At 38.0% G+C, this 24,153-nt stretch overlaps 1 protein-coding gene across 7 annotated transcripts in view; it reads right to left on the bottom strand.

Moving 5' to 3' along the window:
• The window catches only part of GK (glycerol kinase), a 79,220-nt gene that overhangs the window by 19,244 nt on the left and 35,823 nt on the right, over positions 1-24,153 (bottom strand). For 4 of the 7 annotated variants that reach the window (XM_054471716.2, XM_054471720.2, XM_054471717.2 and 1 more), the window contains 9 exons: positions 20,827-20,903; positions 17,482-17,619; positions 15,867-15,976; positions 15,335-15,401; positions 14,267-14,284; positions 11,575-11,610; positions 11,115-11,182; positions 4,467-4,509; positions 3,919-3,999 (listed from right to left, as the gene is read on the bottom strand). In XM_054471716.2, coding sequence (XP_054327691.1) covers positions 3,919-3,999; positions 4,467-4,509; positions 11,115-11,182; positions 11,575-11,610; positions 14,267-14,284; positions 15,335-15,401; positions 15,867-15,976; positions 17,482-17,619; positions 20,827-20,903 — 638 coding nt within the window. The remainder of the gene's footprint in view (positions 1-3,918; positions 4,000-4,466; positions 4,510-11,114; positions 11,183-11,574; positions 11,611-14,266; positions 14,285-15,334; positions 15,402-15,866; positions 15,977-17,481; positions 17,620-20,826; positions 20,904-24,153) is intronic. The other 3 variants (XM_054471718.2, XM_054471721.2, XM_054471719.2) reach the window with 1 other exon arrangement.

Here is a 24,153-nt window from a genome sequence, read left to right as displayed (position 1 = left end):
CAGATATGCATGCACATGCTCTCTCTCTCTCTTTTCTTTTATATTTTTAATATATCAAATATTAAACACATGCAAAACTAAACTGTGGTGTTCAGGGCTGCACATTTAAGTGTTAGAAGTACAAAGAAAACTAAGGAAGTGATTATGATAAAAGTCAGGCTGATGTTTATCTCAGGGAGAGGGAGGAAGTTGTGATCGTGGGGCAAATAGAGGTTCTTGGGATTGGCAGGGTTCTAGGAACAAGTTACATGAGCCTTTATAATAATTTTTCGAGTTGTACATTGATATTGAATGCATTTTTCTGTATGTGTCTTATATTTCACAATACAAAAAAGGCTTTTATGATTTGTCTTGTTTGTTTTAAAGAGAGAATTTGGAAATGGAAGGTAGATACTGAGAAACTCACCAGGGACGCAGCACAGAGAAACAAAGAGATTAAAAAAATATAAAAGGGCAGTTAAGAGACATGGATGATGGGTTGAAAGGTTCCAATATTCATCCAATAGCAATTCCAGAAGAGGATGGAGGTAATGGTAGAGGAGCAATATTTGAAGAGATAATTGCTGAGAACTTTCCAGATCTGAAGACAGACTTGGATCCAAGTACCTAACAGGATAAATAAAAATAAATCCAAACCCAGGCATATCATAGTAAAACTACAGAACATCAACGATAAAGAGATAATGTTAGAAACTCCCAGACAATAAACCAGATTATCTACAAATGAACCACATATTGACAGCAGAGGTCTCATCAGCATCGAAAATGGCCAGAAGGGATGTGGGAAAAACAATTGTTAATATAGGCTTTTATACTCATCCTCAGAGCGAGGGCAAAACAAAGACAAACCTAAAAAGGATAGGCTTACTATCCCACACTAAAACTGAAAGAACTATAGAAGGATGCCCCTCAGCAAAAAAAAAAAGAAGAAGAAAAAAAGGAAAAAAAGTAGGTGGGAATAAAAAAGGTGTGAGACCAAAGAAATGATACTGGACACAAACTAAGAAAAATAAGTCAATAAATATGATTTACTGTGGACTGCAAAGAAAACAATAGTAATTATTGCATGTTGAACAAAATGGGGGAAATGAAAGCTTTAAACAAAATAACACAATTGGTGATGGAGGCGGTAGAATAAAATATTAGAGGTCCTTATCATGGTTGGGAGATTAAAAATACCAAACAATGACATACACTCTTAGAAAAATATATGGTTAAACAATATCTTAAAAATCTAAGGGTATACACAAAAGAAAAAAAATCACCAAAATAAAAACATAGAAATGTATCTTATTGCTCCCAAATCAGCAGAGGAAGAATGGAAAAAGACTAAAAGACTGAAGACGGGTAGCTACAGTTTTAGGTTTTAAAGAGCATAAAGACTAAAATTTTCCTATCTCCAACTTCTAAGCCCAACAACAATCGATCAAATGAAAGACAATATTATTAAATATATACTTTGTAAGCATTTACAAAAAAAGGAATTAGTATGACCAAATGAAATTAGCATGTGTTTACTGACAAAAAGTTTTACCAATCTAGCATTATTCCCCACCCTTGTTTTTTGGTTTGGTTTAATTTAATTTTTTTAAATGTTTGTTAATTGTAAAAAAAAATTAAGAAAACAAAGAAAAAAATTCTAACTACACCGTTAACATATTAGTATGCGTATGTGTGTTGTTGTTGTTGCTGAGACCGCTAGGTTAGCAGATGAAGGAAGGGACATAAGCTAGATGCAGTGACAACAACACTGGACTTGGGAGACTGGAGCCCAGAACTTCCAGACTTACAAGGAAGGAAATGGTACAGCAGGGTGGCCTAGGCATCAAGGCTTTGATGTCCAAGCATCTGGATCTGCTACTTACTGTTGTCAAAAGTTACTTGGCCAAGGGACTCCAATTTCACTTTTCTAATCTCAGTTTCCTCATGTGTAAAACAAGGGGATAGGAGGGTATATTGTCATATGATCTACCGTCTCTCTCAGCTTTTACAATTCTAAGCATCTAAAAGCATTACATAAATTGAAACAAAATCATAAAGCATATGCTTGTTAAATCTCTAGATGAGACAAAACTGAAAGAGTAACAGTAAAGAGTGAAAATGAATTCAGACTATATAGGAATAGGCTAAAATCACTATTATGAAATTAAACAGGAAGAAACAAAGACCTGAATTTAGATTTGACAAAAAAACTACACAAATACAGAATGGAGCAGACTTGGTTTGACAATGATTCATTTGAAAACGAGCTAGGTTTTTTAGCATATGCTCCCAGGGCCAATAATATGAAGTCTAAATTAATATTAATTATTTTAATTAATAAATATTAATTTAATAAATATTAGTCTAAATTAGTGAACTCTCAGGCTAGAGGAGCAAAAGTAGTGCTTATGGTAGGAGAGGCACAAATCATCCTATTGATTGAGTACAGGTCAGATTAGATGTAGAATATTATATTCCATTCTGGACAACATGAATTGCAATGCACCCAATGAAGGGAGCTCAGAACTATAAAGCATCCAGAAACCATGTGAGATCAAGGCATTGGGTCAGTCTACCCTGGAGGAGGAAGACCCAGAGAAACTGACCGCAGCCTCTAATGTCGGAACGCTTTTGACAACCAATGCAGGTCCAATGCTAGAGGTGTTATTAAGAAGCAACTTTGGGTGCTGTCTTCAGATAGAAGTTGGATGGCTACTGGTAAAGGAGACAGGAGAAGGTTTTTCATATTGGGAGGGGAGTTAAGACCAAGTGACCCCTGTCCCTGAGGCCTGTCCCAGGTCTAAGGCACCTGTATTCTAAAGCACTAATTGTTTCCTATGCAAGAAGAAAAAAAGCAGAATCATATTCTTCTTATTATATTATAGGTAACACTTATCAAGTGCATATTCTATGTGCCTAGTGTTGTGCTATGCACTCTCCACAGAGGGAAAGTAGAGAGGGAGAGGGCTTGTAGGATTTTAAGTTCTGAGAAGTTTAAGATACATTTAATATACAGACTAAGTTTTCACAAATGCTTCCATCCATAGAAAAGGAGCTGGGGAGAAATATTATAGTGTTTATGGGTTGGGGAAGGGAGAAAAATAGAAATAAACTAATATTCTTCATGTGCTAGGCATAATGACTAATAAAATGTTTTAACTCTAACTAGAAGTCTTTAACTTGTGACCAAATTATTATCAGGCACTCCAAAAAATGAACCTCAATGAGTTTGCAGATCAAGTGTATACTTGTGCATTATAAGGTAGCCATTTCAAAATTAGTTATATAGAAATGCTTATAAGAAATGTATCTAATTTTACAAAAAGAATATTATTTCTTTGACTTTATAAATAAATGTTTCTAACACTAACTTACCATATCCTATAGGCTTAGGCTGGCATATTCCTACTATAACATACAAAAATGTTTGAAACAAATGTTTCCAGTGATAAGTGGCATAAATCTCCTCACTTTCTTTTCTATATCAAAATGTTACACAAAATTTATTTTTATGAGGAGACAAATGAAGAGAGTTGTTCTGCCTTTTTGTGCCCAGGGTTCTCTTTGGAACACTGGAGCATTTTATTTATAAAAACAAAGAATTTTCAAGATGAAAGAAATGTTAGAGAGCACGTTAATCCGATTAAACTTTAGAGATTAAAAAAAAAAACCTTACATTGTAGAGCTGTCAAGTAATAAGCCTAAGGTGACATGATTAATTGGCATAAGAACTGAGGAACCAATCTAATCAAGGTCTCCTGTGAGTCTTGACACCCAGATCAGTCTCAGGTTCCTTCAACTCAATCAAATGCCAAGAAAGCAGAACTTTTTGAGTCCTCTGTATTAAGATTTACCAGAAAAGTGTTAGAAAACACTGTAATTTTTATTAGCTTTGAATGTCTGTCATATTATCCATATTGATTAAAAAGAACTTACTTCCAAAGCATAATATACTGGTTTGTCTCTGCCAAGTTTGTAAGCCACTGTGGTGAGAAGGCCATGATCAGAAAATACACACTGTAGGAAAGAAAAAAAAAAAAAGATTTCAGTAGTGGAAAATGAAAAGATAACATGAGAACATTTTTTTAAAGTTAAAATAACATAGGTACAAAATAATGCAATCAATAAACCAATTTTTTAAAATAAATCTTTATAGTCAAAATGATCAGAATTAAGAACACATTTAAGCTGTATAAAAAGTTTATTCCTTGTTTCAAATTAGATTTGCATTAAGAATTTGACGAGGTCTCAGTCTAGATTTCCCACCAACACAATTAAAAACACACATATAAAATTCAAAGAGCCTAAAATTCAAAGAGTTCTTATTAGAACGATTCAAATTTTGTATTGAGCTCTAAATTAAACCCTGATAAAGATTAAGTAAAAGCTAAAGACTAAAAGTTATTTAATAGTAAATTATGTTCAAGCATTATTTATATGAACTTAAAGACTTTTAAATCAATTTTCTAATTTAAAAAACCAACCTTATGGCCTGTATTACATAGTAAGAAACATCCTGTTCCATACCTATAGTTGAAGGGAGAATGAATAGTAAGACAATTTTATTGAAAGCAAATAATGAAACATTAATAGTACAAATGATCAAAACTGACATATAATTTAGTCCAAAAAAGTCATTATAGTTTTATAAAAGTTCCTAAAGTTAACAAAAATCATATATCTTCATGGAATAATGTTTTAGAAATCAGCCTAGAAGAAAATGTACTTAGTGCAATCTTTTTTTTTTTTTGAGATGGAGTCTTGCTCTGTTGCCCAGGCTGGAGTGCAGTGGCACGGTCTTGGCTCATTGCAACCTCCGCCTCCCGAGTTCAAGCGAGTCTCCTGCCTCAGCCTCCCAAGTAGCTGGGACTACAGGCATGTGCCACCATGCCCAGCTAATTTTTTCTATTTTTAGTAGAGACGGGGTTTCACCGTGTTAGGATAGCCTTGATCTCCTGACCTCGTGATCCACCCACCTCAGCCTCCCAAAGTCCTGGGATTACAGACGTAAGCCACTGTGCCTGGCCAGTGTAATCTTAATAGAAAAATGCAGATATAGTATTTAGTGTTTAGTCAGTCCTAGGCCAGGGCTGTGTTTATAAAATACCACTGAATTACAACAAATTCTAAGTTCTGTCATAGTTATGTTACTACTAATCCATGTGGAGTGAAGCATCATGACTGACAGCCAGCTTAGCTCTATCATTAATACAGTCACAAAATGAGAAACACCACTATCTTCTGGCAGGGTGGGGAGGCTGGATACAGAGTGTGGGAGGGTGTAGTTGGAAAGCTAGGACAAGAGTGGCATGGAATGGAAGGCAATTTAAGGTCCACCTTTGATAATCAGAGCCAGAATGTAACATGGCTGATATGGAAGAACTCAATTTATTTTGTGGCAGCCTTATCAATATAAACTTTGGACTCTGCAGCAAGTCTGGCCCTTGGACATTAATAGGTAGTTTTGACATGTGCCAGGCAGATAAGTGGCCCAAAGTGATACCAGTAAGGGTCACAGAGGAACAGTTAAGCTTGGGGTAACAAGGTTGCTACAGTCACCCTTGCTTGGCTCTGCCCAAGCTGGGCATTCCTTCCCCATGGGCCTTGCTGCTGTGCCCTGCACCACCAGGGTTCTAACTGTGCTGGTGACATTCCAGCAACTGAAAGATGGGACAGTGCTCAGTCCAGGAGCTGGCAGAAGGATCCCAGAAGAAGCTACTACCAGTCAGCACTAACTGAACAGATCCCGTCAGCTGCATTTTGATTGTGCAACAAACACAAAACCAAGTGAAATTGTTTTCTGACATTTTTCCAGGTACCATTGTTCTGAATAAGGATTAGCCTAGGATAGTCTATCTCTTCTCACCCAAATATATTCTTGGCCTGCTTGATGAGCAGGTGACAAATTCAAGGAGCATGGGACTAATATCTAATTTTGTAAAGATACTTGTCAAATAACACTAGGTACAGGTAATACATTTACAAACTAAAACACAAAATCACTATACCGTTTTATTGCCGCACACTGAAAAAGCTATATATTTCAAGTTAATCTACTGTGATAAATATTCATAAAAATGGAAGTTAATTATCTATTTCATGCTTTTTAAAGGAGAAATCTGTACCAATTTAGCATCCATATAAACACTATACTGAACAGTTGCGTACACATCTTAGTGCAAAATTGATGAGAAGACTCAAGGCACTTAATAAAAGTGAATTCTTAAGTGAGTATACTTAATAAGCAATTAATGAGTATTAGAAATATGAAGAGACTTCTTTGCTATATTTAGGCCACAGCTTTTAAAGCAGTACACAGGCAAGTATTTGCCTCTTAAATTTTATTGTTCTTTCTTCCCAGTCATCAAGCACATATGGAGCTTTCAGCATTTACGTGATCTCCTCGCCTTCCTCATTGTACATTGTACTCACAGAACACTGTACTGTGTTCAAACATCCCAGAAAGATGTCTCACTTTTCTAACTTCTACAAAGGTAAAAGTTGCTTGCTCTCCTTCATGACTATCAGTTCAGGACTGAGCAGCCCAGAGAGGTGTGATGAAGATGGCGCATAGGGGGAGGGGGGTTGACCCCAGAGGAAGCTGTGAGGGAGGTAAAAAACTTTGTCACACGCAGTCAGCACTACTGGACAAATGAGACAGCTATCTCAGGTGCTCTTTCAGAAAAATAAAATTTAATGTTCAAATAATTTTTACATTCTAGAAAAATTGGAAAATACAGCTAAGCTGAAAGAAAAATTAGAATCATCCATAATTTCTTCCCCCACTCTGAAACAGAGATGAGCTTTTCATTGAATTCTGAGCTGACTGTCATTTTCTCCCTGCTGAGGTCGGGAGAAATTAACTAAATTTTCAATCCTAATCTCTCTAACCTCTTACTTGGTCTTGCCCATCACTTATCCCCTGTTTATTTTACAACTTTCACCTGTTCTCCACTCGGACTCCAAAGAAACATTCTCTGGTCTTACCATACTTACAAACAAAATCAAACAAAATTCCCAAAATGTTACATAATCCTGTTAACCTCACAAACTATGTACTTCTCTCACCATTCCTGGATGGTTGTATTTTTGCAAAGCACATGTCTTCGATTTCCTACCTGCTTATATCTCTTTTGACCATTTGCAACCAGGCTTCTATCTTGAGCATTCTAGTACAACTTCACTCTTGAAAGTCACAAAATGGCCGGGCGCGGTGGCTCATGCCTGTAATCCCAGCACTTTGGGAGGCCGAGGGGGGCAGATCACAAGGTCAAGAGATCGAGACCATCCTGGCTAACATGGTGAAACCCCGTCTCTACTAAAAATACAAAAATTAGCTGGGTGTGGTGGCATGCGCCTGTAGTCCCAGCTACTCGGGGGGCCGAGGCAGGAGAATTGCTTGAACCTGGGAGGCAGAGGTTGCAGTGAGCTGAGATCACGCCACTGCACTCCAGCCTGGTGACAGAGCGAGACTCCATCTCAAAAAAAAAAAAAAAAAAAAAGTCACCAAATGAAGACCTAATTTCTATGTATAATGGTCCATTCTTGGTACTCAGCCTCTATGACCTCTTAGTAATGTTTTGCGCTACTGGCCATGTCTCCCTCATAAATATCTCTACCCTGGATTTCCACACTAATGAATAATTTCAGGCTAGGTGCAGTGGCTCATGCCTACAATCCCAGTAGTTCGGGAGGCTGAGGCAGGAGGATTGCTTGAGCCCAGGAAGTTGACACAGCCTGGGCAATATAGTAAGACCCTATCTCTACAAAAAATTTAAAAATTAGCTGAGTGTGGTGGCATGCACCTGTAGTATCAGCTACTCAGGAGGCTGAGGGGGGAGGATCACTTGAGCCCAGGAGGTCAAGACTGCAGTATGCTGGGAGCTCACTACTGCACTCCAGCCTAGGTGACAGAGCAAGACCCTATCTCATATATATATATATATATATAACAAAAAACGAATAACTGCATTGTTTTTCTGACTTCTCCATCCCCGTGCCTGCTAGTTCTACTTGTGTAAATATCTCCTCTACTTGTATATTTTTTCTTGGTAATTTCGTCTACTTCTGTTGCTTCAAAATCCCCTCTATCTAGGGAAATTCTACAATTTCCATCTTTTTTTGTTTTTTTTTGAGGCAGTCTCACTCTGTCACCCAGGTGGGAGCGCAGTGATGCAATCTCGGCTCACTGCAGCCTCCACCTCCCAGGTTCAAGCCATTCTTGTGCCTCAGCCTTCTGAGTAGCTGGGATTACAAGCACTCACCACCACACCCAGCTAATTTTTGTATTTTCAGTAGAGACGGGGTTCTGCCATGATGGCCAGACTGGTCTCAAACTCCTGACCTCAAGTGATCCACCTGCCTTGGCCTCCCAAAGTGCTGGGATTACAGGTATGAGCCACTGTGCCTGGCCAAAAATTTCTATTTTTATACTGAACTTATTCCACATTTCCAAATGTGTGCAACATACAGCCTGCCAGCACCACAAACACGCTCTGAACAGAAATTCTTCCACGCGGACCCTTTCCTTACTTTGGCTAAGCCTAACCACAGGGTCCAGGTACCTAGATGACATACCTACTTCCCCTCCCTTTCTCCTCTGCAGTGCCATGCACATTCACTCATGGCCTCCCTCTCTGTCTCCATCCTTCTAAGCCCATGTGCTCATTACCGGGACACTATAGTGGCTTCCTCCATGGCGTCTTGGCCTCTAGTCTTTCCTCACTTTCACCCAAGATTGCTACTGACAACTCCAGTCATCTCTGAACACCAGCTCATAAACCTTCAAAAGTTTCCTATTGCCTATCAAGAAAAGCTCCTTAGCCTGAAATATAGGGCTTCACAACATGATCCTAGCTTGATATTTTTTGTCACTTCCCTACTCTAATGTTCTCTACATTCTCTAAACAAAGTCTATTTCCCCATACGTATCTTTGTTCAATGTTCCCTGTACCCTCCAATACTGCTCATTTTTCAAAGCATCTCATTACTAAGATAATCTTTTGTGATTTTTCTTTCCTCCCATTGAAACCCAACAGCTTTGCTTCAAAGTTTCTCATGGCACTTGATTCCAGCTGCCTGGAACCCAGATTCCAAGAATGTTTCCAGACTCAGGCTGACTCAGATGCTCTTGGTCATGTAACCTCAGATTACCATGACCTGCAAAGAATTCCCACATCCCTCCTCCTCAAAAAACTCTCACACAAATAATGTCACACTCTTGCATGAGAGCCACTGACCCTGCTAGACTACAAGAACTTTTAATCTAGAAATGTTACACATTCCATTATTCACAAAGGAAGAACTTAACCACTGAAGTTAAAATCGATGAGATTATTAAGAAATCCTCAAGAAAAGAACAATTAAATGTGGCCTGTTGCCAGTTGTATGGAAATCTTTTCCATACAGGAGGTAGTATAGTACACAGGTTAAGAACCCTGGCTAAGGAATGACATGGATCTGGATGCAAATATTGCATCTCCCACTTACTAGTTGTGTGCTGTTGCATAAATTTTTTTCTTTAATTCTCAGTTTCTTGATCTATAAAATGGGGATAACAGGATCTATATGTGGATTAAATGATATCATGTGTTTAAAGCACATGAAACATTATAGGTAACACAATAGCCATTGGCTAAGCTTGTGTTATGATTGTCAGTATTAATTCAGCTTTTGAGGCATATTTAATTTTGTTCATGAATACATATAATTGGCAGGTAGCTTTTTTAATATTTAAAAGATTACCTTGGCCAGGAACGGTGGCTCACGCCTGTAATCCCAGCACTTTGGGAGGCCAAGGCGGGCAGATCACCTGAGGTCAGGAGTTTGAGACCAGCCTGACCAACATGGAGAAACTCCGTCTCTACTAAAAATACAAAATTAGCTGGGCGTGGTGGCGCATGCCTGTAATCCCAGCTACTCGGGAGGCTAAGGCAGGAGAATCGCTTGAACTTGGGAGGCGGAGGTTGCAGTGAGCCGAGATCGTGCCATTGCACTCCAGCCTGGGCAAGAAGAACGAAACTCCATCTCAAAAAATAAATAAATAAATAAAATAAAAATAAATAAATAAAAAGATTACCTTCAAATAAGTATAGTGATTGGTGGAACAGAAAGAAAGAGTGCCAGATTCAGCCTCAGAAGGCATGGCCTTGAGATGTGGTTCTGCTTTTGTGTCAAGGCTATGACCTTAGGCAAGCTCCTTGAGTATCCATTTTCTTATCCTAAAGTGGGAATCATCTTCTTATTACTCTTAGATATGGGGCTTGTTCTAGACTCTGCATGTGTGAGTAGTAAGAAGATGAGATTGAGAGAAAAATATACCAAATCTCTACTTCTATCATTCTTTCTGCTTCTTGTCAAAGAAGAAACTTCAGATAATGGAGAGAAAGCACAATGCCAGGAAAATAACCTTGAAAATCCCACAAAAATATAACTTTACAGTCAGTGAGAAAGACTTAATATGCCAAAAACTATACTTTATATTACGGCTCTTCCTCACTTCTTCCCATCCCTCTCACCACCCCACCAATCTCCCCAAAAAGGCAAGAATACTTTGAACCAAAATTTAGTTTTTAGGATACAAAAGGTAATGAATTTTACAAATTAAGGTTTTGTTTATTTGTTTGTTTTTGAGACAGAGCTTCGCTCTTGTTGCCCAGCTGGCGTAAAATGGCATGATCTCGGCTCACCGCCACCTCCACCTCCCGGGTTCAAGCGATTCTCCTGCCTCAGCCTTCCGAGTAGCTGGGATTACAGGCATGCACCAACATGCGCGGCTAATTTTGTACTTTTAGTAGAGACGGGGTTTCTCCATGTTGGTCAGGCTGGTCTCTAACTCCCAACCTCAGGTGATCCACCTGTTTCGGCCACTTAAAGCGCTGGGATTACAGGCGTGAGCCACCGCGCCCAGCCTACAAATTAAGGTCTTTATAAGCTTCATCAGTGTGCATATATATGGCATTTTGTATTTTATTTAAAGATATAAAAAATCGTAAAAAGTGTATATATGCATATTGGAGCTATTAAGCTATTGATTTTCATCCTGGATGAACTTCAAAAGCTTTTCCTTATTCAAAGCACCAAGTAGAAAAAGCAAAACAGCACTGGTTTTTAAGTCTGTTTCTTAAACTCACGTATTTTTGGCTTGTCCAATCTGGAAGCACATTTGTCCCACCAATGCAGCAGACTGGTCCCCTAAACACTGAAAGTATAAATGACAATAAAGAACACTGACTAATACAATAGTATTAATTTCCTTTTTAGAAGAGCCATGGGATTTATTTTTCATTTTTTATTTATCAAAGAATGAACTGTCTATTTCCTTGCATTTTCTCCATTTGGCCATTTTCCCCATTTGTTAATATCATTTGTTAATATGTAAGATAATAGGTATGGGAAGGGAGAGTTAAAATTAATTTATTCAAAAGATTCTCAATGGCCCACAGTATGACATGTAAGAACAAGAATTAGCCAATTTTGCAACTTTTACTTGTTTTCCCTAGTTTAAAAAGAGGCACACTGATGAACTAAGAGGAGGAAAGCCATAACATGGAGAAGGGTGGGGATGGGGAGATACTTGGTGATGAAACTTACCCCAGATATTGGCACACCTTCCAAGGCCCCAGCTTTCTAATAAAATTTAAAAAAAGGATTATGAAAAGTCACAAAATTTTGGCTCTACTAACATAACTGCAACAAGAGTGAACACAAGTAGCAATGTGCCAGAGGATGTGGGCAGACAAGACAAAAAAAGCATTTCAACTAAATGAATGATAAAGAGACAGATACTACAAGTATTCCTAGAATGACAGGAAGAGATGTGGCACTGGAGAATGAACATAAAACGTTAGACTGGGAGCCAGTAAATGAGGGCTCTACTCTTGGTTAGTTAGTTAGTATTAATCTACTAGCAGGCTATTGAAACCTCTCAATACATCACATTATTTCTCTACAAAATGGAGATTGGGCTACGTGATTGCTCAAGTTCATTAGTACTTTGCTATTATTGCCATTATTAAGAAATGACTAATATATTCTTCCAATAGTTATCAAACCAGTATGAAACACATTTATTTTGCAAGGCCATATTTCAGCAACTTTTCTTTCTACTCAAGCTGCTCTAAACACAAGAGTGTTCAGGTATTGTACATTATTTGTTCATAGCAAACATCTTTCTTCAAATTTAGATAAGCAACAGTTAATTTATGTCATAAATACTGGTTTTTATTTTGATCATGATGGCCAGCATTCTAGGAAGAAAAGTGAGATTTAAGTGGCTGATTGTAGACTTTACAACCTTAATTTAAAAAAAAGACACATTAACTCAAGGCAATATTTAATGATATTAAGGAATTAGGAGAACTAAGAAATAGGATCCCCGGCCGGGCACTGTGCCTCATGCCTGTAATCCCAGCACTTTGGGAGGCCAAGGTGGGAGGATCACCTGAGGTCAGGACTTGAAGACCAGCCTGGCCAACATGGTGAAACCCCATCTCCACAAAAATACCAAAATTAGCCGGGCATGATGGCGGGTACCTGTAATCCCAGCTACTCAGGATGCTGAGGTGGAAGAATCACTTGAACCCAGGAGGCGGGGTTGCAGTGAGCCAAGATCCTGCCATTGCACTCTAGCCTGGGTGACAGAGTGAGCCTCTGTCTCAAAAAAAAAAAAAAAAAAAAGTGTGTATATATATATATAAAATCCCTGAAGTAGGGATGATGTACTAGGATGAGCACCAAACTAAAGCTTTGGACCTGACTCCTTGGTCTGCCATGTATGAGCAAGTCTCCCAGGCTCTGGGAGCTTTAGATATCCTGTCTGTTAAAGTGAGGGCAAGAATAGAATTCACTTCACATAGCTATGATAATGAAGAAATAATAGCATAAATGTAGAAACTCTTTACAAAATAGAAAATGTCCTCTAGATAGCTGGTATCATTTTATTTCTTTCATGTTTTCTGGTTAATTCAAAACCTGCTAGTTTCTCTCTTTTTTTTTTTTTTTTTTTTTTTTTTTTTTTTAGAGATGGATTTTCACTCTTGTTGCCCAGGCTGGAGTGCAGTGGCACCATCTCGGCTCACCGCAACCTCCGCCTCCCGGGTTCAAGTGATTCTCCTGCCTCAGCCTCCTGAGTAGCTGGGAATACAGGCATGTACCACCACACCTGGCTATTTTTTTTTTTTTTTTTGAGACGGAGTCTCCCTCTTGCCCAGGCTGGAGTGCAGTGGCGTGATCTCGGCTCACTGCAAGCTCCGCCTCCCAGGTTCACTCCATTCTCCTGCCTCGGCCTCCCAAGTAAGTAGCTGGGACTACAGGCACCCGCTACCATGCCCGGCTAATTTTTTGTATTTTTAGTAGAGACGGGGTTTCACCATGTTAGCCAGGATGGTCTCGATCTCCTGACCTCGTGATCCGCCCACCTCGGCCTCCCAAAGTGCTGGGATTACAGGCGTGAGACACCGCGCCCAGCCGACGGCTAATTTTTTTGTATTTTTAGTAGAGACAGGGTTTCACCATGTTAGCCAGGATGGTCTCGATCTCCTGACCTCGTGATCTGCCCGTCTCGGCCTCCCAAAGTGCTGGGATTACAGGCGTGAGCCACCGTGCCCAGCAAAACCTGCTATTTTCATTTACTGTATATATTCTTTGAAAATCTGAACCTGGATATTAAGTAAAGGGTAAATTTCATAAAAGGCTTAAAGTGAATCTATAGGAAACCTAGAGGCTATATATCTTGATATATTTAAGTATTACAAGAAGTCTTTGCTTATATTTTCAAAATTAACAAACTATCAACAGGATCTACTATGTGTGTTCAGGCATGTAAAGTGCTCTTTTTTCTTCAGAGGGAGGCACCTCTGATGCTCCTCCTGGAGCATACTTGATGAAGCATGCAGAAAAAGTAACAGTGCATTTCCAACTAACTGGTCTGGAAAGGTGGTCAATATATCATTTAAAATAGACATTTCAAACTATATCTATCTAATTGCCCTATTATGGTAAAGCCCAAAGCACATCACAGTTGTACTTTATGAGAATATCAGAATCTCTCATTCCAGGAAACTACCTTAGTCTTTTATTTTAGAACATTACTCTTTAAAAACAAACAAGATTAAGTTCTTTTTTAAAATTAAAATCTGACTAGAGCTTATAATAATTTGGAAGGTCACGGAAATTCTAGATATATATGTTTAGTAAATGGACTTCCGCTTGTCTAAAAATAAATGGAAGTGCACTGTATCTTTTCCAAATGAATGGGTACATAATTGGTGGGCAACCTACTCACCAGGCTATGAGAGATTTTCTATAGTCAGCAAGGGGGAAAAAGAAGGATAGAAGCATAATATTTTAAATACAAGAGAAAACTAGGCCAGTTCAACGTTTTTTTTCTAACCATCCTGTGAAACTATTTCTCAAGCATCGTTTCTTTTTCCTTGACCCAAGTCAGTTTGCAGACAGCTATGAAATGATCAAAGCACTTTTACTGTAGATAAGCAGTGACTATGGCTCCCTTAAGAAATTCTATGTTGCCTTAAAAAGCTTTATTATAAATGAAACAGTTAAAAATTCTTGCTCAAGCTTTATCCAGAGCACTTAGTGTTCATCTATATTATTATTAACTTTGTAAGTGAAGTTTCTCATATCTTTCACGAAATGTCTAAGCAATACTTTTTGTAATTTATCAGACTTATTCCTGAGTCTTATCATAAATTCCAGATTTTTGTGCTCAAACACCAGTGCAAATCCTCCTAGAGGTTTTTATTCCTGATGTTTAACCACAGACTCTTAATGATGCTAGGCACACTTTTGCTGAAGCTATGTCTTTACTGGATTTCAGTGAAATCAAAAGTAAAAATGTCCATTACAGAAACTAGTTTAATTAGCAATCCCAAATCAGAAACAGACTCTTTGCTTTCAGTTTCTTTGCTAAATTTTGCTCAGGCAGACAAAGAATCTAATATATAACATAGCTTGGCCATAAAAAAGACTCAATGGGAAAAAGAACACTACTAAATATGCAGAGTCTCTCCGCTAAATTAAAAGCAGACACCACAACTACTAAACAGTTATTTGGATTCAAAGAATAAATTGGCTCATGCCAACATCTAAAGTTAGAGTATCCCATCAATTCTTTAAAAATAATAATACTCAAAGAAAAACCAATTAAAGTTTATAAATGCAAATGCATTGATAAGAAGGACTGTAAAGTTTTTAAGTTACAAAACATAACACAGTTGACTTTTGAATTATGAATAGTAAAGTTGTTTTCTAATAAAAAAACTTTAATCATTAGGTGTTTTTTTTTGTTTTTTGTTTTTTTTGTGTGTTTTTTGTTTGTTTGTTTGTTTTTTACCATTAGGCCATAGATCTCAGAAGAACTCCGGACATTTGGAAGAATTTCCATTGGAATTCCAAAAAATCTGAAAAACAAGAAGATTGGGTATTTAACACTGTTTTAAATAGACATCTAGAAACATTTATATGTATTTAAATGCAAAAAGCATAAATAACAATTAGAAATGGATGTTTTTGAGCATGGAGTTAGATAGCAATAAATACGTAAGCCAACAGAACATAGCTATATTCTTAGATACTTAACATTGTAACTTTATGCAAGCCAATCAATAAAAATGAGAAAGCACACAGAAACCAGAGTACTTTTATAAGGGAACCTAAACTTCCGTAAAGAATAATTAGTTTGGCCTGTTTATTATATAAGCAATAATAGTCTCTCTTTAAAAAACACACAACATAGATTTGCATATTGTAGTTGAAATATCAACAGTTAAATTTTGGTGCTCCACTGACATCTGAAAATATTAAGATTTCGGTTATAAATTGGTAGTGTATTGGGAAAACTATATTTAGAGCAAAACAGAACTTACTCGCAGAGTTGTTTATCCCATTCCAAAGAATGAATGTTGAAAAGCATAGTCCTACTTGCATTTGTTACATCTGTACAGTGGACACCTCCATTGACTCCTCCTGTCAAACTCTAGGCAGAGTAAAAAAGTCAGGTTAAATTTGTACTTATTTGCAATTTAATTTACATATTGTTAAGGGTCATAATCAGCAGAGTACGTAAAGCAAAAGAACGGAACATTACATTTTTTTACCTTCTTTTTTCTGTACTAAGTCTTTGAAATCTGGTGTATATTCCATGCTTACAGCAAACCTCAATTTGATCATGTTTCAAGTGCTCAATAGCCAAATGTGGCTAGTGGCCACTTTATCAGCACAATACCAGTTACTTGATGGATAAATAAAAAATCAGTTTTGTTTTCATCCTATTATGTTGAGAAAACTCAGAGTCTTATTAAATTCGGCAAGATGAAATAAATTGAAATATCTGCCTCATAAGGATTATTAGAGAATTGTGTGTTGTTGTTATCTCTTTGGTTTTTTTTGTTGTTGCTGTTGTTGTTTAAATAACAATTCGCATTATGCTGTCTACACTCACCTAAGCATATATCCTGAAAGGAGAGTTTTAAACTTTCTTTCTCAGGTGTACCCACATGCCTGAACTGAAGGCACTGCTGCCTTCCTTTACATGGAAGCAATAAGAGGTAGGAAAGGAACAAAGGTCAATAAACAGCGTCCAGTGGGATGTAGCCAAAATGTGCTCCCTTGAGTCTCCTGCAGCTCACAGTTTCCACATCTTGCCTTACTCTGGTTTGATGCAATTGTCAAAGGTACTCATTCAACTGTGACTGACACACGTGAAAATGGCTGGCCATGAACACAAAGCACATTCTGCCCTGGCCAAGCACATGGAGAGGTGAAGAAGGCGCCTCTTTCTGATATGGGTTCTGAAAGACCTGCTCTGTGGATCTGGCAAGTGAGAGTGGGGACAATATTTCCTTGACATTCCCTTGAACGTTGAAAAAGATCATTACATACTTACTGAAATATTTACAAATAAAATGAAATGTCTGGCATTTGTTTTAAAATTATCTGTGGGGAGAAAGAATATGTGAGTATAGTAGAAACAAGATTGGCCATAGGTTGATGATTGCTGTGTGTTCAGCTTAGGCAAAAAGATTCTAAATAGAAATTTCCACTATGATTTACTTTCATATTATGGCTTGATTATACAAGAGACAGTTGTGTAATGTTGAAAGCAAAGGATAAAAGTACTCTAGGTATTTTATCCTGCTAAACAGTCATTTCATCTAAGACATGGCTAGTGGGAAAGGAGTATATAACAGACAACAGGGAAAGGGTACCTAAATTACTCATCCTAAATATAATAGATATTAGATACAGTTTTGGTAATTATCCTTCATTTTCACTGAAGTAAGACAGGAAAAAATAAAGAGGAAGTAGGCAAAAATGCTTCTCGAATGGAAGCTGAAATGTTCTCCTGTTGGTTCTTGAGTGGTTTTTCTTCATAATGCTGCTAATTAAAAAGTCTGACCTGCTAGTAGAAAACAATAGGCAAGGCAGTCTAGAAAAAATTTCTGAAAAAATTCCCCATATATCCATTATATTTAAACATACCCAAATAAGCCATGAATCAATAGTCCCAAAAAGAGCTCGTTTTTCTTCAACGGCCTTTTGAACTTTTCTCACATTGTCAAGGAGCCAACGAAGTTTCACTGCACTGAAGTAAGTGCTAAGTGGAAGGCCTGTCTTGGACTAAAACAGTTGTGAAGTTCAGTTAGCAAATGAAATGTGTAACAGTTTAAAACAAAACCACCAAACAAAAGAACTCAACAAATCACAAAATATTCAAAGACCCTGAAGGCAATCCCATAGTATTATGAATAAAAATACTATTCCTGTCTCATGGCACAGGAAAGCATGTTCATGAACAAAGATTAGGGTGACATGTTTACAGTTCAAAGGGCATCCACGTAGCAAGGTAAAGAGAAAATTAAATGACACAACATCCTGTAATTAGATAGTGACAATGTAGATGTTGATTTTTGCAATAAATTAGTATTGCATGTAGAACCTAGCCCAAAACTATGCTGTTTATTTTATATTCCATAAAAATGACATTTAAACTATTAAAAATCAGAGAGTATACCAAATCATAATAACCAGAAAACTTTTAAAACAATAAGACTTAATAATATATTTTACATATATACACACACATGTTCAAATAACATAACATGAAATTAGTAGACACTAAAGTAGAGCTCAAAGACATGCCAAATTAAAGCAACACAGGGCCAGGTGTGGTGGCTCATGCCTGTAATCCCAACACTTTGGGAGGCTGAAGCAAGTGGATCACTTGAGGTCAGGAGCTCAAAACCAACCTGGCCAACATGGTGAAACCCCGTCTCTACTAAAAATATAAAAATTAGCTGAGCATGGTAGCGCACACCTGTAATCTCAGCTACTTGGGAAGCTGAGACAAGAGAATCGCTTGAACCTGGGAGGCAGAGGTTGCAGTGAGCTGAGATCGCGCCACTGCACTCCAGCCTGGATGACAGAGCGAGACTCTGTCTCAAAAAAAATAAAAAATAAAAAATAAATAAAGCAACACAGAATTACTCTATCTAAAACAGCAGTTGCCTAAATTTAGCAAATATATTAAACAGAGGGAATGTGAACTGAAGAAAGATTAATGGGTAAAAATGAAACACACATGTGCTTACCAATCTTCCTTGAGAATGGGTCAAACCCAACTGATTTGTGGTTAGTATATTAAACACTAAATGTACATAAAGGCTGATTAAAGTTAACTAGTTAAGAAAATATGCCAGGCGCAGTGGTTCACGCCTGTAATCCCAGCACTTTGGGAGGCCGAGGCGGGTGGATCACGAGGTCAGGAGATCGAGACCATCCTGGCTAACATGGTGAAACCCCGTCTCTACTAAAAATACAAAAAATTAGCCGGGCGTGGTGGCGGGCGCCTGTAGTCCCAGCTACACAGGAGGCTGAGGCAAGAGAATGGCATGAACCCGGGAGGCGGAGCTTGCAGTGAGCCGAGATCGCGCCACTGCACTCCAGCCTGGGTGACAGAGCGAGACTCCGTCTCAAAAAAAAAAAAAAAAAGAAAAAGAAAATACATACACAAAAATAATGCAACTATGTTTCCCCTCCCCATCTCTATTCTTATTTATCACCTAACTACAGAAAGTGATAACTTTTTCCTTCCTATCTCATATGAGTATGGTTTTGTAAGAAAACTCAAACCAAAGGATTTAATACTTTAATGCAACCTGTAAATTAAAAATCTTAACTCAAGGTTTTCTAGCTTTCTTTAAAAAAAAAAGAAATCAATGCACAAAAATAATAGAAGGAGGCCGGGCGCGGTGGCTCACGTCTGTAATCCCAGCATTTTGGGAGGCTGAGGCGGGCAGATCACCTGAGGTCAGGAGTTTGAGGTCAGCCTGGCCAACATGGTGAAAACCTGTCTCCACTAAAAATAGAAAAAAAATTAGCCTGGCTTGGTGGTGCTTGCCTGTAATCTCAGCCACTGGGGAGGCTGAGGCAGGAGAATCACTTGAACCCGGGAGGCAGAGGTTGCAGTGAGCAGAGATTGTGCCACTGCACTCCAGCCTGGGCAACAGAGTGATACCCTGTCTCGGAAAAAAAAAAAAAATGGAAGGAGATATTTTATGGAAATATTATTTAATTTGAAGGAACAAGGGTCATCCCAAAAGATGACCTGGGAAGATCTCACAAAGTCAATAGCGAGGTAGTACATAATATCTTATTTTCATGATGGGGGTAGAAAGTGTAAAAGTTGCCTAAAATGACATCGGAGAGAAAAGCATGCATCCCTCGAAGCAGAATGCAGCTGGAGGTGAGGATGAGGATTGGGCAGGGTGATGAAAGGAACAGAATAGAAAATGATTTATTCAGGACAAGTCTGAAGTTATTGTGGGGGGACGGAATGGTCAGATTACTGCAATTAATGGGATTTCAACAATAGTTTTAGAAGAAAATGATACAAGCATCCCACTGACAAATAAAAAGGGGATAAACAACAACAACAAAAAATCACAAAAAACAAAAACAGAAAAAGGGAACTTCCTTTTAGATGCTAGAAGAACTTGGCCTTGACCTTGCTAAAAAAAATTCCTCGCCTATTTTAAAAATTCACTCTCCCTTCCTTTATGTGAAGAGGGATCTATATAAGGACTGAAAATTAGGCAGTTTTATTAGCCTTCTTCATATGAACAAAGTGGAAGAGGGGTTCAATAAAGGGCTAGAGTGTCTTTTACTTTCTCTCTCCCTGAATCCAGATGCTTAAAAACTCAAAAGCAGCCAGAACATTCTTTGATGGGCAGTAGAAAAAACAGGGATAGATTTGGAAAACATAGTTCAATTATAGAAAGCACCCCTCCCACCAGCACTTCGGGAGGCTGAGGTGGGCGGATCATGAGGTCAGGAGATCGAGACCATCCTGGCTAACACAGTGAAACCCCATCTCTACTAAAAATACAAAAAATTAGCCGGGCATGGTGGCACGTGCCTGTAGTCCCAGCTACTCGGGAGGCTGAGGCAGGAGAATTGCTTGAACCCAGGAGGCAGAGGTTGCAGTGAGCCGAGATCGCACCATTGCACTCCAGCCTGGGCAACAAGAGTAAAACTCCGTCTCAAAAAAAAAAAAAAAGCACCCCTTGGGAAGTATGACTTAAGCCACTGGGATGCATTATAATCTCTTCCAGCCTGTCAATTCTGTGTTATTATTGTTCCAATCCACCACAGAGCAAGAAAGACGGGAAGGTAAAGACCTGAGTTGGCCTCAATTATCCGGGAAAAAGATTCTATAAATTGTATCAAATAACTATTGTACCATAAGATGCTTCTTTCTAGTGAAATCTGCAAACTTTTTTTAAAAAAAGAAATATTCTTATAGTATACTTCTGAAGAAATTCTTACCTTGACAAAGTTATTATTTCCTGGAATTCTTTTACTAAGACTCTCAACGGTAGACTGGGTTCTTAGATCAAGCCACACTATAGACCAAAATAAAATAAGATACATGAAAAACTTCATTTTAAAAATAAGAACTTACTGAAATCACTATCAAGGATAAAAGACTGATTAGTTTCTATAAGGAATTTTAAAAAAAAGCTATAGCTTTTAAGAGATAGAAATTACAAAATTAGAAATGAATGGGCATATTGTTAGATAAAAATAAATTTATGAGAGGATTTGAAGCTTTTATGCAAAATTACAGACCAAGTTAGGAGAATAATACAAACCTTAGAGTGCTTATTTTGTATTATTTTTATAGAACAAAACTACAAGAAATATTTGGAATATAGATTTTCTAAGCACACATGAGGCCAGAGAATATCTTAAAGCTAGGCAGGCTAGTTGGTAGCACAAAATGCAAAACCCAGGATCATCATACCATATATAAAGTGTCCATCTTAACAAACTAGGGAGCAATTTGTGACTAAGACAAAGTAGATAACTTGATTCTGTTATTCAGGAAACAAAAGATTCTGTCTGTTATGTATGAAATGCTTATTTACATTGAAATCTTTCCAAGTATGCTAGACCCGGAATCATTAGAATACTTTTAAAGGCACCATTCTTTCTCTCTGCTGGAGTATAAAAAAAAAATCTCCATTTTAATGGATCAACATTATCCTTACTAAGTAGCTATCATCTACTTTCTAACCCCCTGGTGGAAAGGATTTCTGTTTTGCTTCATGATAGTAGGCTTCAGGAAGAGGAAACATTAAATAGTACATAAAGTAATTGTGAAAGGCAGCCAATAGAATCAGCTGAGCTTTATTCGCCAGATTTAAGTTTTGTACTTAAACTTTGATAACTTCTAATCTATTTGTGGTCATTTGATATTTTTAGGACACTGACTGCTCAGATACCTCCTGAAAAGACTCAGTTTCATAGTCTATTTAAAGGACTCCAGGGAAGACTATACAAGCTTGTCCACTACCACATATCTGAATGCTAGTAATCATTGTGTAGTTTGGTTAACTCTTCTATATTACTCCATTCTCTTCATTAAAAAGCAGTTATTTCCTGTAGTAAATTTTAATCAATTCTTTCTAATTACTTATGCTGTCATTTCCCTGGAGGGCCCTGCACTTCATTTTGACAGTGGCTACTTTCCACAAGATTTAAACTGGGGACTTCAGGACAAGATACTGGTTTCTGTAGGTGGGAAAAGCAGCAAGAAAAGACTCACCACAACCAAGAAAACAGGAGGGAAAAGAGAAAGACCATGAAAATAGATGGCCTATAATAGATAACATCTGCATTCGCTGCCCAGTATCTACTCCTCCTGCATCTGTTGGGGAGAGGTATTTCGAATTCTTTTTAGGAAATCGGTCCGCCCCTCATCCTCAGCCATGTAGTGTGCCTGAGATTTGATCTTACTCCCAGCTCCAGGAATGGGTCTGGGCCCCAGTGACTGGATCAGGAGACAACATGTGGTCAAAGAGATTTGTGCTCAGTCTGCAAGAGTCCCTCTTTTCAGTTGACCTTGGCAGTGCGTGGCTTGGGCCTGCTGCCCTCATGAAGGGGGAGTTGAATATGCCACATCAGGAGCCATCCCAGAAAAGGCAGGCTTGAGGGGGATGCAGGTGATACTGTCTGAGTCTGGAATCAAACAGCACCTGAACTTAGCTACCCTTGGACTGCTGCTTCCATGAGCAAAAGAACTGCCCCCTGCTGTAAACTTCATTTAGTTGAAATAGAATTTTCTGTTATTTACACTGTGATTGATACAAGCCATTAGTGACATCATCATGGAGGTGGCAAGATCTCCCATGCCCAGGGAACAAGGGCAGTCTACTTTTACACAGTGGCAGTACTGTATGACTGTGACAAAAGTGGACCTTCCTTACAGGTAAGCAATCCTAGCAGGTGTTATTGGCTTACAGAAATAACTAGAAAAAGTAGAAGAATTAGAAAAGTTTTAAATCTATGATAGGTAAAATTAACAAGCACATCTCAATACTCAGTGTTTCAAAACACAGTGAGCTATGAGTTTAAAAATGAATTTAGTGAGTTTTGATTACCTACTTTAAAAATTGAAATAGGATGAATTAGAATGGAAAATATCAGAGTTCAGTGCACTGGGTAAGATAAATATTGATTTGTGAAACTTTTTTTTAGTTACGTGGATTTGCTGAATCATTATGTAAAACATAATTCTTACCAACAGGCATGAACAAATACATTTGAAAGCCACTGCTCTAGGCTTTTTTGGTTAATGACTTAAAATATTCTAGACCAGTGTTTTTTCATATTTTAATGGACATAACATTCACAAGGGAGCTTAAAGATGGGCTCCATCCCCATAAATTCTAGGACAGTAGCTCTGGGAATGAGGCCCAGAAATCTGACTTTTAAATAGGTGCCCCATTTTGAGAAACACTGCTAGACTTCACAGCAGTGGTTCTTTCCTATAAAGCATACCAGGACTACCTGGAAAACCTTAAAATTCAGGCCCTACCTTGCATGATTCTGGTTGCAGGTCTAGGCAAGGCCTGAGCTCTGAGCCTCTGTACTTTTGTTAAAAGTGTCTCAAGTAATTCAGTATAATACTAAAACATGAGAACCTCTTTTCTTTCTCTCTCTCTCTCTTTTTTTTTTTTTTTTTTTTTTGGAGACAGAGTCTCTTTCTGTTGCCCAGTCTGGAGAGCAGTGATGCAATCGCGGCTCACTGCAGCGTCCGCCTCCCGGGAGAAACTCTTTTCATCTTTTCAAGAGCATGTTCTTTTTTTTTTTTTTTTTTTTTCTTTTTTTTTTTTTCTTTTATTATTATTATTATTATTATCATTATTATACTTTAGGTTTTATGGTACATGTGCACAATGTGCAGGTAAGTTACATATGTATACATGTGCCATGCTGGTGCGCTGCACCCACCAACTTGTCATCTAGCATTAGGTATATCTCCCAATGCTATCCCTCCCCCCTCTCCCCACCCCACAACAGTCCCCGAAGTGTGATGTTCTCCTTCCTGTGTCCATGTGTTCTCATTGTTCAATTCCCACCTATGAGTGAGAATATGCGGTGTTTGGTTTTTTGTTCTTGCGATAGTTTACTGAGAATGATGATTTCCAGTTTCATCCATGTCCCTACAAAGGACGTGAACTCATCATTTTTTATGGCTGCATAGTATTCCATGGTGTATATGTGCCACATTTTCTTAATCCAGTCTATCATTGTTGGACATTTGGGTTGGTTCCAAGTCTTTGCTATTGTGAATAATGCGGCAATAAA

The sequence above is a fragment of the Pongo pygmaeus genome, chromosome X, assembly GCF_028885625.2.
Source record: "Pongo pygmaeus isolate AG05252 chromosome X, NHGRI_mPonPyg2-v2.0_pri, whole genome shotgun sequence".
Classification (NCBI taxonomy): domain Eukaryota; kingdom Metazoa; phylum Chordata; class Mammalia; order Primates; family Hominidae; genus Pongo; species Pongo pygmaeus.
Note: the sequence above shows the minus strand (reverse complement) of the source record. Positions and strands in the feature narration are given on the sequence as shown.